This window comes from Dendropsophus ebraccatus, chromosome 3 (genome assembly GCF_027789765.1).
Source record: "Dendropsophus ebraccatus isolate aDenEbr1 chromosome 3, aDenEbr1.pat, whole genome shotgun sequence".
Classification (NCBI taxonomy): Eukaryota; Metazoa; Chordata; class Amphibia; order Anura; family Hylidae; genus Dendropsophus; species Dendropsophus ebraccatus.
In genome coordinates, this window is record NC_091456.1 from 110,374,229 (window position 1) to 110,396,709 (window position 22,481).

General features: G+C 43.4%; 1 protein-coding gene across 2 annotated transcripts in view; it reads right to left on the reverse strand.

Annotated features, from left to right (window-relative positions):
• Window positions 1-22,481, reverse strand: part of SSBP4 (single stranded DNA binding protein 4) — a 426,420-nt gene that overhangs the window by 250,373 nt on the left and 153,566 nt on the right. For both annotated transcript variants that reach the window (XM_069962485.1, XM_069962486.1), the window contains one exon: window positions 4,060-4,144. In XM_069962485.1, coding sequence (XP_069818586.1) covers window positions 4,060-4,144 — 85 coding nt within the window. The remainder of the gene's footprint in view (window positions 1-4,059; window positions 4,145-22,481) is intronic.

Genomic DNA, 22,481 nt, shown 5'->3' on the forward strand with positions numbered 1-22,481 from the left:
TTGGTCACTTTTCGTCCATTTAATGGCTTCCCATGATAGTTTAAAAAAATAGTCGCTGTAATTGAGGACAGGCAGGTAGAAGAATTATAGAGGTGGTGAATAAGGAGCCTTCTGCTCAACCTAGAATGCTTAGATATGAATAGATTGACACATTGGTGAAATTCCTACTGTTAACAGGGTGTGTCCCTACTATGTATAACACTTGTATTTTTTAAATTTTATTATCTGGATATAAAACAAAAAAAATTGAAACTTTTTGGTGTTTCATGACCTTTTTAAGTAGGGAAAAAATGTATAGAGGTTTACAGGAGAAAAACACTGTAAAATGGGGGTGGGGGGTGGAATCCACACATGTAGTTGACTTTTTTTTTTACTGCTTCTGCAGTTAGTGATTTCATGTGAAAGGCAAATTTTTCTCCAGAAGCAGAATATTTGCCTGTGGGACCATTCTTTGCTTTTCTTCGAATTTTAGTCAACTATATAGCTGGAGGTGGTGAATAAAACATTATATAGCAGTGCATTATATAGAATCAGTTACATGAAAGTCTCTGATCATGATCGTGTTCAATGTTATAAATGTGTCACATTAAAAAGTGCAATACCTCCAAGACCGTGTGATCTGGCGCATATTTCTACTGAAAACCTATCATATTGAGGAAAAAGCTGAAGCAGACAGTACCATAGCCAAAAGCTGTGAAACCTCTTGAAAACAGTCAAACTTACATTTTCTTAAAATAAGTTCCCGCCTATATCAAATCTTATGCCAACAAAATAGCAATTTACCTCCAAATACATCTCAGAAATTGCTCTTTTGAAATCAAAATCTTGGTTACAAATATTAGATTTAGATATTTAGTAGCAACCGATGCCAATATTAATGCGAAAACTGTCCTCAGCAAATATTGTTAGGTAATACGATGTCTTCATAATTCTCAGACTAGGTTTCAGATGTACTTTTTTACACTTGAGCCACTTGAAGGCAGAAAATAAAATGATTAATCATTATTATACCATTGTGGATAGAAAACAAAAAAAAATATTTTCTATAATATATATTAATCATTCCATTTGGCAACCAATCAGAATATTCCAAAAGCATCTAAATGCCAGCAGGTATTATTATTTTTTTTATATACAACAAAAGTTTCCTTGCAAAGTTTAAAAAAAACCTTGGGGGCGGGGGGATTCATTAAAACTGGAGTCTCTTACGCCAATCTTAAGTAATCACCCACCAAAAGGAAGGATGTATAAAATAATTTACTCATGTCACCTTGGGGATGTTGCTTTCCATTTAAGTTCAATAGACAGAAAAAAGGCCAGAAGCCATACTCGCTGGTGCCAGCTCTGACCCTAAATCAAGTGCAAAGTCCAATAATTAAAAAACGAATACATTTATTGTGTAGAGATGAGCGAGTAGTGAAATATTCGACTTAAAAGAATTCGAATCGAATAGGCACCGAGATATTCGATCCCATTATAGTCTTTGGGAAAAAAATGCTCGGCACTTGGAAATCAAATTTCGACCCCTTGGAGGTCACCAAGTCCCTCATGAAACCTCCCTAAACGATGCGAACACCTCCGGAATGATACTGGGACATTAGGGGGGAGCATGCCTGGGTGCACCCAACACCCCAAAATCGCAGTATAATGCCACTCTCCGCAGTTGCGAAGGAAAAATATTTGCGAACGCTTTACGGCAATGTTTGCACATTTCCTTCGTATTTCTTACGTTACATACATGATTCCAATGTACGTCTGCAGAGCATCATGTTATTCGCGCGTATCACGCATCATACTGTACGAACGTTACTGGAACAGAATGTATGACGTGCCTTTTTGTGGGCTACTGGAACAATATGTATCACGTGCCTTTTACTGGGCAACTGGCACAACAGGTATTACTTGCCTTTTACTGGGCAACTGGCACAATAGGTATCACTTGCCTTTTACTGGGCAACTGGCAAAATAGGTATTACGTGCCTTTTACTGGGCTACTGGCACAATAGGTATAAGGTTAACGTGCCTTTAGTGGGCTAAACCAGGGACACTATAAGTCACTTGAACACACCAGGGTACTGGAATGAATACAGCTGCTGCTGCTGCTGCTGTTATATCATCTATTTCTTAGCACTAAGAAGTGGTTTGGATGCAGACTCCAGAGATGACTTTTTTCTGGATATTAGCCTATCTCTCCCTGCTCGAAGATCTCTCCCTGACTAGGTTGAAAACGCATCTGCGGTCGAAAGGCGGAAGTCAAGTGTTAAATATTCGAGGTCATGTGGTTAAGCCATCCAATGAGGGTAGACGCGCTTTCGCGCTGCGTGCATACTCCCAGGGTCCCTCACACCCTGCCTGCATGGTGATTGCATTAAAAAAAGCGCCAACTGCGATGGGAGGGCTTTTGAATGTTTGCCGCGTATTTGACACACTACTCGATTGTATTCAAATCTTTCAAATACCGCAATATTCGATCGAATACCTACTCGATCGAATCGTATTTGCTCATCTCTATTATTGTGGTAAAAGAATTGGATATGCAAAATGGTTCTGACACTACTACTTCTGACTGTCTGCAGCCTCACCTCCAGCTGCTGTCAAGTTCTCAGCCTCATGTGTGAGAAGCTAAGAGCATGCACAGTGACTTATATGAGGCACTGTTGGAGATGCCTCCTCTAAGCTTGACTCTCTCTCACAGGCTCAGCCAGTACTGTTGACAGACAGCATCTACTTCAGACTGACCCTCTGCACCACCAGTTCAGACAAGCCCCATCCCCCACTGTATATGTCCCCACCAGTTTTATGAAAGGGTTACCCCCCATCCCCTCTGACCTGTTTCCCAATGCAAACAGGTAGTAGGAAGGAACCCATGGTGAGTTGCTCTTATGCACTTTCTCCCTCTTCTAAAATGCTTCTTGACAGAAATGGTGACTGAATTCAAGTTCCAATGGCAAATAATAACTCCAGCTGCTGCAATATACTGCAGTACAAACAGAAGAGGGAGAGGGCAAGCACTTGAGATCCACATCCTAAAAAACCCTTTCATTTGGCAAAATAGGGCATGCTGATCTAATAGAAGAAGGTATCTCCCCCTATGCTCCAGAGAACTGCGGACAACCATAGAAATCACTTGATGCCTATTTATGTCAATGAATGCCTTGCAATGAACTGCTGCAACTGTAGGGAAATCAAGCAACTGGTCAGGGGTTCCCCTGATAATAACAGTGGAGCACGGGGTCACAGACATAATTCCCATTTGGTTTAACTTATTCTCAAGAGCTCAGACTTAAACCAGAAATTGTTCAATCGGTTACAATGTTATAGTTAGTCATGCTGAGTATACTTGACTAGAAAAAGGTTGACTTTTTGGGATGGAATACGTTATATTTACAGATGGCTAGGAAACTCAAATCATATACATGCTTAGAATATGGTAAAAGTTGGTTACTTGTTTGGTGCATAGCACTTTGTATAAGTATCTAGTACTGTAAGGGTTAGACGAATACATACAAATAGATGTTGATTACTGACGCTCTAACCAAGCTTCTATAGGGAAAGTATTTCCTGCCACAGAGGCTCCAATTAGGCAGAGAGCACACAGCCTGCCCACTAGAATATATGTTCAGCCTGAATCATACACAAATGTGCCACAGCCAAGTACAATAGCTGCACGCAACAGACTTTCCTTGGCACATATTGCTGGTTCTTTTTTTTCTTTTTTTTTTTCTTAAGCCATTCCAGCTGTTTTTCGATGTTCAACCAGAGTCTCATAAAAGATCAGTAAAATGTGGTTAAATTGGGGGAAAATACCATAAGAAAACTGTGTTAAACTTTAGTGAACCAAGAAGAAAAACAAGAAATAGTCATCATTTTCTATATATTTTTCCTTAACCCTTTATTAATGTCACCACGTAAGGACAAATAGCATCTGCACATTATGTATATGACCCCCATTGCAAAACAGAATTTTTCTTTATCATTTGTCATTCAATATATTATAGATTAACAGAAATCATATGGATCATTGAATCATATAAGGGTGGGAATGAAGTGTTAACTTACATAGTCGTGGAATGCCTTAGCTTCACTGGAGTGTTCACAGGTCTCTCGTCTGTCAGGTGCTGCACAGTACAAATCCCAGAATACACTGCATGATATCAATAAAAAAAAAATTGGTTACTTGATGACCAAACAGAAAAGAGATGGCTGAAAACCATAGTCACAAATAACCAAGTAGAGTGGTAAACTCATATGGTGATAATTGGATATCCACATAACATTGTACTTTATTATAATTTACCACACTAAATTAGTTCACTAATCTGAGAAACAGAAGGACAATATATTATCTTAAAGTAGTGACTTACAAAATTATAATAGTGCTAGTGTAAAAACGGTTTGCCCATTTTTATATAAAACAACTTTATCATTTGTTTAAGAAATTCTTGACTCTGTTCTCAAAAGGGGACATGGCCTAACAAGGACAGCAAGTTTTCTTGATAAATGGGGACTAGGCTTAAAGGGATACTGCATTCATCAATCCCCCCAAACCACTGGTACCGTCTGTTTGATGACAATAAGTACTTCCCAGTTCTGGTTAGGGTAAAAAAATTATCTTTTATTTTGCAGCAGCCGAGTCAATGAGGCTTGGCTATGGCATAGAGCTCTAGGCCACGGTTCATTGACTCAGCTGCTACAGACTAAAACATAATTTTTTATTCTAACCAGGACACCAAGCACATTTTAAAAGACAGACCCAGGACTTACTGTCATCAAACAGACGGTGCCAGTGGGGGCATGGGGTTGATAGATTACAGTATCAACACACTGTGCCAAGATACCTTTTTTTAGACTTTTTTTTAAGCCACTGTAAAGTTGGCATAAACGTTATAAAAGTCTAAAACAGAAACTAGATGGTCTCTGGCTACGCTCACACAACGTTTTTTCAGCTCCGTTTAAAATGACGTCCGTTATTTTGAGTCTAAAATAACGGACGTCATTTAACTGTCTGGCCTACCCTTGACTGGTGTTTGCACATTATTTTAGTTTGGGGTTACTAATTGGCCTTTGGGTGCGGCTTAATTAAAAAGACCATTGAATTTAATAGTAAAAACGGAGAAAGAACGGTGGAAAAAGGAAAACTGTGTGTGAACAACTAATAAAAAAACTTCCGCTGTTTGCAAAAGACGTCCGAAAATAATAATCATGTTCATTATTTTGACGTCCGTGGTAAAAATGTCCGTTATTAAATGCATTGTGTACATTGGACGTCTGTCTTCCCCTTGACTTCAATGCATTTCATGGCAGTTAGTTAAATCGCGGCAAAAACGGACATTGTGTGAACATAGCCTAAGGCTAGTTTATTAAACAGCATGTGCTGCTATGTTAATTAGCTAACAATTTTGAAATTATAACATTTTTTGCCACAATTTGGCAAAAAATTTGTAGGTCATGACTCTTACACGTATATATCGCTATGATTATTGGAGAGGGGATTTATCTGTGACCCCTGACCATTACTTAGAGCAGCTTAGTCATCCAGCTGTTGCAAAACTACAATTCCCACCCATCATACCTGGACATCAAAAGCCAAAGGTATGGCTTTCCATGCATAATGGGAATTGTAGTTTTGCAACAGCTCAAGTGCTGCAGGTACCGCATCCTGTTGGTAAAGCTTTGAAGGTATGAGATCTCTCCACTGCAAAAATGCTTTTGACCACTGGCTAATCTTCAATGTAGGATTTTTAGCCTTTACAGCGACGATATAGTGACAACTATATATCTAAACTTGCTAACATATTGACACAATTGCAAAAAAGTTTGAGATGATGTGCATTCGATATCATAGCTTACTTTAATGTTATATTGTTAAAGATGGCTATCCACACACGTATATGCATTTGTAATAGGCATAAACATACGTGTATACAAGTTAGACATACTATAGTATTCCAGTGAGCACAATATTTAGGCCAGTATCACATAATCTACCTTACACATTGGGTATTTAAAATGTAACAATTTTTTTCATCAGACTTTACTAAATGGCTTTGATAAAATCCTCAAGGAGGTTTTCTGGTGAAATAAGGAAATCAGTCAGGTTAGTAGAATAACCCCACAATACCACTCAGGGCTTAACGTAGGACAACGTAAAGCTTCCAAACCGCACAAACCTCGTCCAAGACATACTGAATCCAAAGGATTTGGCCAAGAGCGCTCTATATTTTACTGGTTCATGGTTCCAGGCCTATTGCCTAAAAACATGTTAGACCTGCATATTATCGTTTTTTTTTGAGGAACCGTTAAAAAATTCTAAGATATGTGTAGCCACAAAAAAAGTGTTAATCCAGTTATAATTCCATGGTACACATCTTTACAGCTAAGTATTCCATCATTTAGAAATGTGATTCAGTGGCAATCTACCCCACATCCTCCTTTTATAAGATTTGCAATACAATTGTGAACATTAATGAAATGTACCGTCAGGTCCATGGTCTAAAATATTAACTATTATCTAAAATACTAGGAGTTGCTAGAATTAGGAGTCTGAGCTAATTGAATCGCTTCACTAGTACTGAAAACTCGATCATCCCTATTATTTATCATAGGAGGATTTTACTGATCAATACAATGAGCCAATGCATTAAAGATCATGGCTGGCATTTACAAAAGGAATTTTTATCATACACAAATGGAGCTTTAGGGCATCCTAATATAGATCCAAAGGCATTAACATGAAGTTGGTCTTTTCTTTGCAGTTTTAACCATGAGACTTTAACAAGATTTTGGAGTGTGTCTGTGGGGCACACAGCAGAGCAGGCACTGTCCCACTGTCTTGCAGGTACTGAAGAGATGAATTGTTGCTGGAAGAAATCGTCATGGTGGTCTGGGCAAGACAGAGAATAAAAGGTAAAGTGATGTTACAGATCAAAGAAGACGTCACCTGTGAGTCACTGAAATTGTTCCAAGGGGTGTCCCGCAGTGGAAAAGGTTGGGACACACTACTCTAACTTATAAACTGCAGCTGCTTGCATCCATGGGTCACAAACACGTGGATGCATGCTGCTGCTAGATGGCAAACACCAGAGTCAGGACCTGGCCACTCCGGCTGGGTCCCACTCATTCCTTACTTGCATTATGTTATGGGGGGGAGAAACCAAAGAGAAGGGAGGGGGACACTGTGGAGTGGGGTCATTGTCGGGGACGGGTCCCCACGTTAACTTCTTGCACCAGGGCCCATGAGACATTAGCTATGCCCCAGCCATAAAAAATGTTCCCACAATATAAAAAAAGGGCAGATAACAGCCCTTGTTGCAACACAATGGCTGTGTGGTTGTGTGTTAAAACTGTGTCCCTGGGGGGACTTCTAGTATAGCCACATTGATCTCTCATTGAGATTCATGCAGTATAGATATACCGCATAGATCCATGAGATCTGTGTTCTATTGCTCTCAGCTCCTGCAGCTGAGAGCAACAGATTGCCGAGTCGGGATCAATAGATTGCCGAGCCCCCCTCTGAACTCACCTAACGACGCCAGGGTCATTAAGGGGTTAAAGGAAAAGTCTGGTGTCTGGGGCAACCCCAGCCGTGATGTGACTAGAGGGAGGGGAAACCTAACCCAGAGGGGAAATTACCTAAGACCAAAGGGGGAAGACAAGACAAGGGGATTTGGGAGTTCTGGGTTCTCCTGGGTTGTACTAGCCCTACAGATCAATTCACCTCATGCACCCGTGCTTTTATGCCCTGCTCCCAGGCCGTAACTCGAGAGTCACCTGACACCTTCCGCACAACCAGACACCAGACACCCACCTTGCCACAAACACTCCTTGTTTTCTGGCCAATAAAAACGCATAACTTTGCTGTGTCTGGACCCACTGTCCGCTGTCATACACATGACCCACCAGCCTTTGCCAGAAACCCGAGTACAGCGTACATACATAACTTTGCTGCCACCACCCTATCTGTTATGTCACTGGAGAGACAGGGAACCCAAAAAGTATTCCACTCGCAAGCAAACACACCCACATGGTAGAGTAAGCCACCCAGTCTTACAATATACGGTCACACACTGCACATGCACTCTTCAAGGAGCTAGCTAGGTTTGAAAAAAAACATCAAACTTTTAGGTGTAATGCATAAAAATGTACAGTACTTGGTTACAAAATGATGATTAACAAAAGACATACAGACACTGCAAACAATGAAAATAAAAAGTATAAAATAAGAAAGTTCGGATACTTTGGCTTAGAAAATGGGGCATAAACCAAGTGACTCTGAAATGTTCCCGAAGTCCTGAAAGGGGCTGGTCTAGGAGGCTTCATCTGACATCTTTGACTCTGCCCCTCTGGGGTGGGAGGTGAGTTGAGATTATCCCCCCCTGCTTTAAAAAAAAAGTACTTGGCCGGACTTTTCTTTTAATGATCAAGATAATTAATGATCATAATGAATAGCAGTTATTTACCCCATTTTTACATTGTGTGAACATAGCCATAGGCTGTATCCATGTTTTCCAGGATCCCCTAGGGCTACATCCAACGTCTTCAGCCACCAAACAATCACACTTGAGCATGCTCGAGTTGCAGCCATCTTTACACTCTATTATCAATGAACTCTGTAATATGTTATTTGTAAATTAATTTTCTAAATCAGATGTCCCCTTTAAAGGCTCATTTTCATTTATCATAAAAAGGTGATGACTGCTAAATATCACTAGTGCTTCTGATCTAACCAGTATTTGTAGGTTCCACATTATTACAACCAAATCCAATCCAATCAGACTTCATTATAGGTTTTTATATTATACCAAACTCATAAAAGGGAAGCATGGAAAAATTCTACAGGCAACAGTGATAAATATAATTACATGTCAAAGTTTTATAGTCCCTGAATCCCAGTGTTGTAACCTTTGAGGCTGGGTGAAGGGCTTACCCTGTACTAAATGTAGAAGGAAATGATTTCACTTCCTCAGACATAGCTAGAGTGAGCTAAAAAATATGCGATATCCCAGCAGTGTACCAATAAATAATTTGAAATACATGTCTGCCTCATAATCGATGGGTCCCCTGTGTGGAGAAGGGACCATAATTTACGAGAGTTTCTCCATTGTAGTCAGAATATAGACAGGTCACAGCTTCTCTTCAAGGCGGTATGAATAGCTGTGGTCTCCCAAGAGTAAAATCAAACACAAGAACAGAATACAAAACTTACACTTTCAAACAGAGACAGCACACATTATGTTGTGAATTGCAATTTGTTTAATTAAAGTTAGTGAATGCCATTATTCATCCGACTAGTCGTATGGTCTTCAGGCTAGAAGCCCCTGACTATTCCGGCTGGAAAGACATCCCATGGATGTACACAGAAACAGCTGCTATCTGCTTGATCGAAATAATAAATCTTTTAGAGGTCCAAGTAGATAAAATAGGATGTAGTTTCCTATGAAACACTTCAGGAGTATACTGCGCCAGCCTGTGATTCTCAGGGCCCACTAAAGGCGATAGGTCTAAGCCCCAAATTCATCATCTACACAGAACATATTTTAATTTTTTATAATTTTTTGGGTTATCGTACATACAGTACACATCATATCATATCTTCAGAATCAGCCCATAAGACATAGACCCCAGTGGTAAATGGGGGGGGGGGGGGGGTCTCTTTCTAAACCCTGTTGGGGGATCTTCTGGTACTCTGGAGGGCTAATCCAACCCTGACACTTAAAAAAGAGCTGATATGAGTGTAATAGAATGGTGTACAGAGCAGACACTGGTGATGTAATAAAATGGTGTATAGAGCTCCTTATATCAGTGATGGAATAGAATGTTGTATACAGCTGATACCAGTGATGGAATAAAATGCTGTATACAGCTATACCAGTGATGGAAAAGAATGGTTATAGAGCTGATAGCAGTGATGTAATAGAGTGGTGTATGAAGCCAATACCAGTGATGTAATAGAATGGTATATAGAGCTGATACCAGTTATGTAATAGAATGGCGATACAGCTGATACCAGTGATGTAATAGAACAGTGTATAGATCATGATACCAGTGGGGGAATAGAATGGTGTATAGAGTTGATACTAGTGATGTAATAAAATGGTGTATAGATCCTCATACCAGTGAAGGAATAAAATGGTGTATAGAGTTGATAATAGTGATGAAATAGAATAGTGTATACAGCTGATACCAGTGATGTAATAGAATGGTGTATACAGCTGATATCAGTGATGAAATAGAATAGTGTATACAGCTGATACCAGTGATGTAATAGAATGGTGTATACAGCTGATATCAGTGATGTAATAGAACGGTGTATACAGCTGATACTGTATTCAGTTCCAAGAATAGTTTTAGGGCTGGACAATATTTCCCATATGTAGGGATGTATGAAAAAAGTTCATAATACAGTCCTGTTTGCTGTATTAACGCTGTCTCATGTGTAAGGCTATGTTCACACTGCGTATGAATCAGTCCGTAGTGCGAACCGCGAATATATGCACGTAGTTTTGAGGTTGATGCGTTCGCTTGAAAGTATACGATATACGCCCGCACAGTGCACACTACGTATGAGTTTGACCATTGTTTGAGGATGTAAATGTTGAAACTCACGGCCGTGGATTTCCATGCGGTCCTGTACGAAGTACTTATTTCAGCCAAATTGAACTTGATTTTTCGATCCAAAAGGTTCTGTGTGGTTTACGGGGCTGGGCGAAGATTTCCAAGTAAATGACCTGCCTCAGATCGCTTCGAAACAAGCTAGGGAAGCATAACTGTACTACAGGCGTATATTCGCGGTTCGTACGCATCCAGCCGCATGTCTATTTTTCCCACGCCCGTAGTTTCAGCCGCACATGTACAGCTGCGTACGATCTACGGACAGATTCATACGCAGTGTGAACATAGCCTAATGGTGCGTTCACACCTACAGGATCTGCAGCTGATTTTCTGCAGCAGATTTCATTTAAATAACTGAACACAGCATCAAATCTGCTGCAGATCTGCTGCAGATCTGCTGCAGATCCTGTAGGTGTGAACGCACCCTAAATGTGTAAATGGATGCTGTGTATGTTCCTGCTTTAATTAGACACTTAATTCTGCATTTTCTATACTTTGTTATTTGACCAGATCCACTGCCATAGAAAAATGCTAAATTGGGTTTCACTGTATAATGTTGATAATACAAAATCCAGTGCAGCACAGAATTCCACCAATATATACATTACTCATACCATCATTGGTATCATTTTATGATCCTTACCAGCAAAGTTATGTGCACACCGGTAATAATCTTAACAACTGCTGATAAGCCTTTTTAACAAGGGCTCAGGAGCTGATCTTGCTCTACATGTGGCAACTACTAGCTGTATCTTACAGCTGACACCTGCCTGTAACTACTTGGAGTGGAGTACAGTTAACTCTCTACATGCTGCCATCAAGAGCAACCCTGGCATGTAGAGAGTAAACTGACAGGTGCCTTTGATGGATCCAATATGGCAGCCGGAGGCCTTGTGAAGAACTCGTTAGCTGCCATAGTAAATATTTACAGTTTGCCTCATGAGGATATAACAAAAGTTATGTATATTAGCTATCACTGTAATCTTATTGACCTTCAGAATAAGGGCCAGTTAACATGGAGTAAAAGTGGCGTAAATCCCACCTGCCTCAATAAAAAAGATCTTTTAAACAGGTGGGGCCTAGGACTTCCCTGCCCTAGGCATGCTGAACCTCTCTCTTCTTCTTTCCTGCCTTTCTTCTTCATAGCTGTGCCCCTGGGATAAATTACCTTGAGCTGCTGAAGAGGTAAAAGACAATGCATGCCTAGTGCACGGTCTCTTTGACACTGACCCACCAGAATAATAGATACTTTTTAAGCTAATACCTGCACGAGGAGAAAAAGGAACCATGGGACAGGACATGGATTGACAGCAACGGGACCCGCGTCGGCTAATAGAGGCACTGCCCGGCTGCAGATCACAGCCGGGAGCGGTGCCATTCAGAGCCATTCAGACCCAGCTCTGAACACCCCCCCCCCCCCCCCCCCCGCGGCACCATGACGTATCAGGTACGTCATGGGTCGCTAAGGGGTTAATGTTCCTCTGATATATTCTATTTTGGTTAGAAGATGGGTGATGGGACAGGGCTTGGCCATGGGGACCAATTTAAACGTTTTACTGGTACTCTTTATTTCATTATGTTATGTATTACAAAGTCAGATTGATTGTTGCTAACAGCATAGTCTTTTGTTCATATATATAGTATGCATTATTATTGTGGTTGTGGCATTACATAACCTGGTCAGGTAATCCTTGAGCCATTTGCTTTGTCCTTATTTTCTATACTTTGACATATCATCCAATGTGGAACCCTGCCTTTTTTTTGCTCTCTAGATCAGTCACGGCAGGTCCTAAGCCCAGACAGAAGCTGCTTGCTGCCATGATGTCTGGTGCTACTAACATCAATGACAGGTGTCAAAACTGTTTAGATGTCATGATCGATATTGATCATGGCATGTAAACAGTTAAATGACCTGCGTCAATATCCAATGTTGGTCGTTAACCAGTAGGTGCCATCTACAAATAGTAGCCGACACCTGCCTTGTATGATGTAGGCTCAGCTCCAGAGCCAATGACGGCCATCCCATTCTGTATAGAGAATGTATTAAAAAAAACTTTTTTTAAATTGATTTTTTTTATGCTAAACACATTTTTTAAGACATGTGGTAAAAGAAGAATTGCAGCCTAAAGGAGGTAAAAAGAGACTGTATGGCTATGTCCACACAACGTTTTTTCAGCTCAGTTTAAAATGACGTCTGTCATTTTGAGTCTAAAATAACGGACGTCATTTAGCTGGTCTCCCCTTAGTGACAGCTGTTGGCATTAAATTGGGATTACTAATTGGCCTTTGGGTGTGTCTTAATGGAAAAGTCCATTGAATTTAATAGTAAAAACGGAGAAAGAACTGTAAAAAAGAAAAACTGTGTGTGATCAACTAATAAAAAAGTCCGCTGTTTGCAAAAGACGTCCGAAAATAATGATCATGTTCATTATTTTGATGTCCGCGGTAAAAACGTCCGTTATTCAATATATTGTGTGCATTGGACGTCCGTCTTTCCATTGACTTTAAAGCATTGCCATAGCAGTGAATCGCGGCAAAAACGGACGTTATTTTAAATTTCGAAATCGGACGCCTTCTTTCTATTTTTGACGTTGTGTGAACATAGCCTATAGCTGCCAGAGAAACACATAAAACCATGAAACCAGGGCCGATAGTTTCCAGTGCCTGGTCCACCTTAAATGACGTTCCTCCTTAAGAAATCCCCCCTCCCCCCTCTGTTCTCTCCTCTCCTGCTCTTACAGACCTCCTGCTTCCTGGGTTTTCAAGCACAAGTGGGGACAGGATGGTAAGGGAGGACGGGGATGTCTGCAGATACAGTGCAGCTCCCTGCCTGCCATATACCTCCCCCTAACCTATATACCTGCCTTATACCTCCCCCTAACCTATATACCTGCCATATACCTCCCCCTAACCTATATACCTGCTCCCTACCTGCCATATACCTCCCCCTAACCTATATACCTGCCATATACCTTTCCCTAACCTATATACCTGCTCCCTGCCTGCCATATACCTCCCCCTAACCTATATACCTGCTGCCTGCCATATACCTCCCCCTAACCTATATACCTTCTGCCTGCCATATACCTCCCCCTAACCTATATACCTGCTGCCTGCCATATACCTCCCCCTAACCTATATACCTGCTCCCTGCCTGCCATATACCTCCCCCTAACCTATATACCTGCTCCCTACCTGCCATATACCTCCCCCTAACCTATATACCTGCCATATACCTTTCCCTAACCTATATACCAGCTCCCTGCCTGCCATATACCTCCCCCTAACCTATATAACTGCTGCCTGCCATATACCTCCCCCTAACCTATATACCTGCTGCCTGCCATATACCTCCCCCTAACCTATATACCTGCTGCCTGCCATATACCTCCCCCTAACCTATATACATGCTCCCTGCCTGCCATATACCTCCCCCTAACCTATATACCTGCCATATACCTCCCCCTAACCTATATACCTGCTCCCTGCCTGCCATATACCTCCGCCTAACCTATATACCTGCTGCCTGCCATATACCTCCCCCTAACCTATATACCTGCTGCCTGCCATATACCTCCCCCTAACCTATATACCTGCTCCCTGCCTGCCATATACCTCCCCCTAACCTATATACCTGCTCCCTGCCTGCCATATACCTCCCCCTAACCTATATACCTGCTCCCTGCCTTCCATATACCTTCCCCTAACCTATATACCTGCTCCCTGCCTGCCATATACCTCCCCCCAACCTATATACCTGCTCCCTGCCTGCCATATACCTCCCCCTAAACTATATACAGTACCTGCTCCCTGCCTGCCCAATACATCTCCCTCACCTATATACCTGCTCCCTGGCTACAGAATACACCTCCCTCACCTATATACCTGCTCCCTGCCTGCCCAATACATCTCCTCACCTATATACCTGCTCCCTGCCTGCCTACAGAATACATCTCCTCACCTATATACCTGCTCCCTGCCTACAGAATACACCTCCCTCACCTATATACCTGCTCCCTGGCTACAGAATACACCTCCCTCACCTATATACCTGCTCCCTGCCTGCCCAATACATTTCCCTCACCTATATACCTGCTCCCTGCCTGCCCAATACATCTCCCTTACCTATATACCTGCTCCCTGCCTACAGAATACATCTCCTCACCTTTATACCTGCTCCCTGCCTGCCCAATACATCCCCCTCACCTATATACCTACTCCCTGCCTACAGAATACATCTCCTCACCAATATACCTGCTCCCTGCCTACAGAATACATCTCCCTCACCTTTATATCTGCTCCCTGCTGCCCAATACATCTCCTCACTTATATATCTGCTCCCTGCCTGCCCAATACATCTCCTCACCTATATACCTGCTTCCTGCCTACAGAATACATCTCCTCTTCTATATACCTGCTCCATGCCTGCCCAATACATCTCCCCAGGGCCGCCATCAGGAATTTCGGGGCCCCATACAACCAAAGTGTCTGGGCCCCCCACATTAATAAAAAAAAAATAGTGTGTTGGCCCCACGCCTTGCTGGGAGGTATAATTTGGTTCAGATCAATTCTAGAGAACTGGCTCATATATCCCATTTTCCCCAGTGGCTTAAAATGTAACCTCTGTTATACAGTTATAAAATTGTAGAAATTAAATGTGAACAAGGTGCAATTCAAATAGACACTTACTTGTATAGCTGCCTCTTGTGCTCTGTATGCAGTGCATTATATTCACCCCTGCAACGTACAATTTATAGCGTGTCTACAAGCCCAGCGGGGCTCATTATGATGGAGACTAAAACTTAAACAAGAGTGGGGTAGGGGTTCCCCTGTATTCAGAATGCTGCTGAGTACTAGGCAATGCCCCGTTTGGGGTTATTGAATTTCGAGGGTCTGGGGGGCTGTTTAATTTGTATATGTTCACCAATATCCCCCCCCCCGGTATGCTCACTAACATAGAATATGTTGATAAGGCTAATATAATGAGGCTGTTCCATGTTAGTGAGCATATACAAATCCCCCCCCCCCCCCCCCCCCCCCAGGCAGACTAGTTTAGCTCACCCAAGCCAGTGATAGCGAATACATGGCGGTGAGAACGCTTTCTAGGAGATCCTGTTTGTGCAGCAGAGGTGTCTTTATCCTGCTCTGCATAGACCCTCGAAATTCAATAATCCCAGACGGGGCATTGCCTAGCACTCAACAGCATTCTGAATACAGGGGAACCCCTACCCCACTCTTGTATAAGTTTTAGTCTCCATCATAATGAGCCCCGCTGGGCTTGTAGACACGCTATAAATTGTACGTTGCAGGGGTGGATATAATGCACTGCATACAGAGCACAAGAGGCAGCTATACAAGTGAGTGTCTATTTGAATTGCACCTTGTTCACATTTAGGTTCTACAATTCTATAACTGTATAACAGAGGTTACATTTTAAGCCACTGGGGAAAATGGGGTATATGAGCCAGTTCTCTAGAATTGATCTCACACACAGACACCAGCACACATGTATACAGACACCAGCACACATGTATACAGACATACAGACACCAGCACACATGTATACAGACATACAGACACCAGCACACCAGGGCACGATGAAGTTTGAACTTCTGCAACCTGGAGAAATCACCTGATATCACCTGCAGTCCTATGTAACACCACATAACACAGTGGTATCTCTGAGTACAGATAATGTAGTAGATTTCACCTCCAGTCCTATGTAACAGCACAGATAACACAGTGATATCTCTGAGTATAGATCATGTAGTAGATGTCACCTGCAGTCCTATGTAACAGCACAGATAACACAGTGATATCCCTCTGAGTACAGATAATGTAGATGTCACCTGCAGTCCTATGTAACACCACAGATAACACAGTGATATCTCTGAGTACAGATAATGTAGTAGCTGTCACCTGCAGTCCTATGTAACACCACAGATAACAGTGATATCTCTGAGTACAGATAATGTAGTAGTCACCTGCAGTCCTATGTAACACAACAGATAACACAGTGATATCTCTGAGTACAGATAATGTAGTAGCTGTCACCTCGGGGCGCCCCTACTAAATGATGTTCTACAAAATAAGAAAAGTGTCATACAGGGACTCACAGGTGACGTCTTCTTTGATCTGAGGCGTTACTTTCCCTTTTCCTCTCCATCCGGCCCAGACCTCCATGATGATTCCTTCCAGATATGTTTCATCCCCTTAGAACCTGCGAGACAAACAATTTAGGCTCCGCACATTTGTAGCAACTTCCTTTCCTTTCTCCCCCCTGTAGGCTCCCATTGTAACTGCGCTGTGTGGGATGCCCCCTGTATGTAGGATCCCCTGCTGTGCCCCCTGTATGTAGGATTCCCTGCTGTGCCCCCTGTATGTAGGATCCCCTGCTGTGCCCCCTGTATGTAGGATTCCCTGCTGTGCCCCCTGTATGTAGGATTCCCTGCTGTGCCCCCTGTATGTAGGATTCCCAGCTGTGCCCCCATGAGCTAATAATGCCCCTAGAGGTGGCCCCCATGAACTAATAATGCCCCCAGAGGTACCCCCATGCACTAATAATGCCCCCAGAGATGCCCCCATGAGTTAATAATGCCCCCAGAGGTGCCCCCATGAACTAATAATGCCCCCAGAGGTGCCCCCATATACTAATAATGCCCCCAGAGGTGCCCCCATATACTAATAATGCCCCCAGAGGTGCCCCCATGAACTAATAATGCCCCCAGAGGTGCCCCCATATACTAATAATGCCCCCAGAGGTGCCCCCATACACTAATAATGCCCCCAGAGGTGCCCCCATACACTAATAACGCCCCCAGAGGTGCCCCCATACACTAATAATGCCCCCAGAGGTGCCCCCATATACTAATAATGCCCCCAGAGGTGCCCCCATACACTAATTATGTCCCCAGAGGTGGCCCCATACACTAATAATGCCCCCAGAGGTGCCCCCATACACTAATAATGCCCCCAGAGGTGCCCCCATGAGCTAATAATGCCCCCAGAGGTGCCCCCATATACTAATAATGCCCCCAGAGGTGCCCCCATACACTAATAATGCCCCCAGAGGTGCCCCCATACACTAATAACGCCCCCAGAGGTGCCCTCATACACTAATAATGCCCCCAGAGGTGCCCCCATATACTAATAATGCCCCCAGAGGTGCCCCCATACAATAATAATGCCCCCAGAGGTGCCCCCATACAATAATAATGCCCCCAGAGGTGCCCCCCATACACTAATAACGCCCCCAGAGGTGCCCCTAAAAAACAAACATCCTACTCACCTAATCCGCGCTATGCAGGAAGCAGCTCTTCCTCCTCCTCTTCGGGCTCCATCTTGCGAGCCGCAGGGACGGGACTTCCGGCAGACGTGATGACGCCTGCCGGAGGGGCACATGATCACGGCCCGGCCTCCCATAGGCTGCTGGTATGAAGTGCCGGCAGCCTATGGGAGAGAATACAGGAGGAGGACGCTGACAGGTCCTTCTCCTGTATTCTGATCGCTTTAATGTTCCGCCCGCTGTGCGGGCGGAACATTAAAGCGATCAGTGCATCCCGAGAAGCTGCGTGGCCGCAGCTTCTCGGGATGCTCAAAAACAGGTGGCAAGGGGGGCCGTGCGGACCCCCCTAGCGTAGCGGTCGGGGGGCGGCGGCCGGCGGGCCCGCCAGGCCCCCCCCCGTGTCTCTTAGGGTCCGGGCCCCATACGGCAGTACCACTTGTACTGCCCTATCGGCGGCCCTGCATCTCCCTTACCTATATACCTGCTCCCTGCCTACAGAATACATCTCCTCACCTATATACCTGCTCCCTGCCTGCCCAATACATCCCCCTCACCTATATACCTACTCCCTGCCTACAGAATACATCTCCTCACCAATATACCTGCTCCCTGCCTACAGAATACATCTCTCTCACCTATATATCTGCTCCCTGCTGCCCAATACATCTCCTCACTTATATATCTGCTCCCTGCCTGCCCAATACATCTCCTCACCTATATACCTGCTTCCTGCCTACAGAATACATCTCCTCTTCTATATACCTGCTCCATGCCTGCCCAATACATCTCCTCACCTATATACCTACTCCCTGCCCAATACATCTCCTCACCTATATACCTACTCCCTGCCAAATACATCTCCTCACCTATATACCTGCTCCCTGCCTGCCCAATACATCTCCCTCACCTATATATCTGCTCCCTGCCTGCCCAATACATCTCCTCACCTATATACCTGCTCCCTGCCTGCCTACAGAATACATCTCCTCACCTATATACCTGCTCCCTGCCTGCCCAATACATCTCCTCACCTATATACCTGCTCCCTGCCTGCCTACAGAATACATCTCCTCACCTATATACCTGCTCCCTCCCTACAGAATACACCTCCCTCACCTATATACCTGCTCCCTGGCTACAGAATACACCTCCCTCACCTATATACCTGCTCCCTGCCTGCCCAATACATTTCCCTCACCTATATACCTGCTCCCTGCCTGCCCAATACATTTCCCTCACCTATATACCTGCTCCCTGCCTGCCCAATACATCTCCCTTACCTATATACCTGCTCCCTGCCTACAGAATACATCTCCTCACCTTTATACCTGCTCCCTGCCTGCCCAATACATCCCCCTCACCTATATACCTACTCCCTGCCTACAGAATACATCTCCTCACCAATATACCTGCTCCCTGCCTACAGAATACATCTCCCTCACCTATATATCTGCTCCCTGCTGCCCAATACATCTCCTCACTTATATATCTGCTCCCTGCCTGCCCAATACATCTCCTCACCTATATACCTGCTTCCTGCCTACAGAATACATCTCCTCTTCTATATACCTGCTCCCTGCCTACAGAATACATCTCCTCACTTATATATCTGCTCCCTGCCTGCCCAATACATCTCCTCACCTATATACCTGCTTCCTGCCTACAGAATACATCTCCTCTTCTATATACCTGCTCCCTGCCTGCCCAATACATCTCCCTTACCTATATACCTGCTCCCTGCCTACAGAATACATCTCCTCACCTATATACCTGCTCCCTGCCTGCCCAATACATCCCCCTCACCTATATACCTACTCCCTGCCTACAGAATACATCTCCTCACCAATATACCTGCTCCCTGCCTACAGAATACATCTCCCTCACCTATATATCTGCTCCCTGCTGCCCAATACATCTCCTCACTTATATATCTGCTCCCTGCCTGCCCAATACATCTCCTCACCTATATACCTGCTTCCTGCCTACAGAATACATCTCCTCTTCTATATACCTGCTCCATGCCTGCCCAATACATCTCCTCACCTATATACCTGCTCCCTGCCTGCCAAATACATCTCCTCACCTATATACCTGCTCCCTGCCTGCCCAATACATCTCCCTCACCTATATATCTGCTCCCTGCCTGCCCAATACATCTCCTCACCTATATACCTGCTCCCTGCCTACAGAATACATCTCCTCACCTATATACCTGCTCCCTGCCTGCCCAATACATCTCCTCACCTATATACCTACTCCCTGCCTACAGAATACATCTCCTCACCTATATACCTGCTCCCTGCCTGCCCAATACATCTCCTCACCAATATACCTGCTCCATGCCTGCCTAATACATCTCCCTTACCTATATACCTGCTCCCTGCCTGCCCAATACATCTCCCTCACCTATATACCTGCTCCCTGCCTACAGAATACATCTCCTCACCTATATACCTGCTCCCTGCCTGCCCAATACATCTCCTCTCCAATATACCTGCTCCATGCCTGCCCAATACATCTCCCTTACCTATATACCTGCTCCCTGCCTACAGAATACATCTCCGTCACCTATATACCTGCTCTCTGCCCACAGTCCTAGATACCCGGGAGAACATATCATTCATCTGTGTGTATGCGCCTTTAAAGCAGATGGGTAGCAGTAGGTTATTGGAGGCCCAAGCACATTTTTTGCACAGGGGCCCTCTGCAGTCTAGGCCTGCCCCTGATAGTTTGTTCCTGGCTTTGGCTTCAAAAATCTGCAAGATAAATCTCTCTGTGTAAAGGCGCCCATACTGAATAGCTACTTCTGGTCAGTGTTTTCAGGAGGAGGCCTTCACAATCACAGTATGGTTGGACATAGCATTGCCTCTGTTTGTTCAACCACAGCGTTATCAAAAGCCGATGATTCAGAGGAACTTAAGTTGAATAAGACGATGGGTCCAGATCATGTCTTAAAGAATTCCGATCTGTGATTGTTGGCCTCACGATAGATCTGTAAAACCAATCCCTGCTAAAAGGAGATGATGTTTGGAGAACGGCCAATGATATACCTATACACAAGAAGGGTAGCAGAGAAGAGCCCAGTAACTAGAGGCCAGTTAGAAGATAATTGATTGATCACCTAAAAATCAACAATTTTACTGATCCATGTCAGACTAATCTGATTGATTTCTTTGACTATGTTACAAAAGTGTTGTAAGAAGGTGATGCCATGGATTCTGCCTATCTGGACTTTAACAAAGCCTTTAAGACAGTTTCCTATAAAAAGTTGAAAGAGAAGTTAGAGAAAATTGGACTGGATAGTTCAGTGGATTTGTGGTTGGCGGAAGGATAGATATCAGAGGGTTGTTGTGAATGGTGTATATTCTGAGCAGAGACTGGTTACAAGTGGTGTGCCACAAGGGTCTGTTCTGGGTCCTATTCTTTTTAAAGTGACTGTACCACCAGGCACAGGCTGAAGCACTGAAGTGACTTAGGAGAAGGTTTGGTAGGTAAGGTTTGTCTGTTGCTGATGACACAAAAGTGTGCAATAGGGTTGATATTCTGGGAGGCGTCAGTAATATGGAAAATTATTTAGCTTTACTAAATAAATGGTCAAAACAATGGAGACTGCAGTTCAATGTTTCCAAATGCAAAATAATGCACTTTGGAAGGAGAAATCATCTATCCGAGCATCATATCGGTAGTTCTGTGTTAGCAAAGACTTCAGAATAGAAGGATTTAGGGGTAGTGGATTCTGACAGCCTTAAAATGAGTCACCAGTGCAAGCAGGCAGTAGGGAAAACAAGTTGTATGCTGGGCTGTATAGCTAGAGGTATAACCAGTAGGAAGAGAGCGATTATGATGCGACTGTATAGAGCTCTAGTGACACCACATCTAGAATACCGTTTTCAGTTCTGGAGACCTAACCTAAAAAAATATATCGATAAAATAGAATGGGTTCAAAGATGGTCTACAAAAATGGTGGGTGGTCTGAAGAAAAAATTATATTAGTAAAAATAATTAAATTAAAAATATATTAGTAATACCTGTTATCAAAAAAACTGCCAAATATTTTGATCTGTGTTGATGAGTGTTCAGGCCTGTATTGATCGTAAAAACGAGTGGGGAGAAGACCGTGCTGCTGCTCAGTCTGTTCCTAGTTTGTGTCAATTAAAAAAAAAAAAAAAAGAGTCTGAAGAGGCTGAATAGACTTACATTGGGAGCCCGACTTATCATGTCACACAGAGGCGGGAGAGGACCGCACTTGGCGGGGTCTTTTCCCGACTCATTCTCACAAATGGTACAGTTCTGAACACTCAGACCTGGAACGATCAAAACTTTTCACGTGTCTCTATTACGTACAAAAACAGGAAAGTGCAAAGCAACCTGCAAGTGCCAGGACTTACTGAATATACTTCCTCCAGAGTACACACAATAAAAACCTGTTCTAAAGATTTTCTTAGCAAACTATTTAATCAAAAAGAGCATGCCATCTCACCGTGATAAGGTGCCCTCAAAGGGCACTTGCCTGATTAAGGTATCGTTCTGATTTCGAAATATATACTAGCTGGATAAAAAGTGTTAATTTGTTGTATTGGGCTGT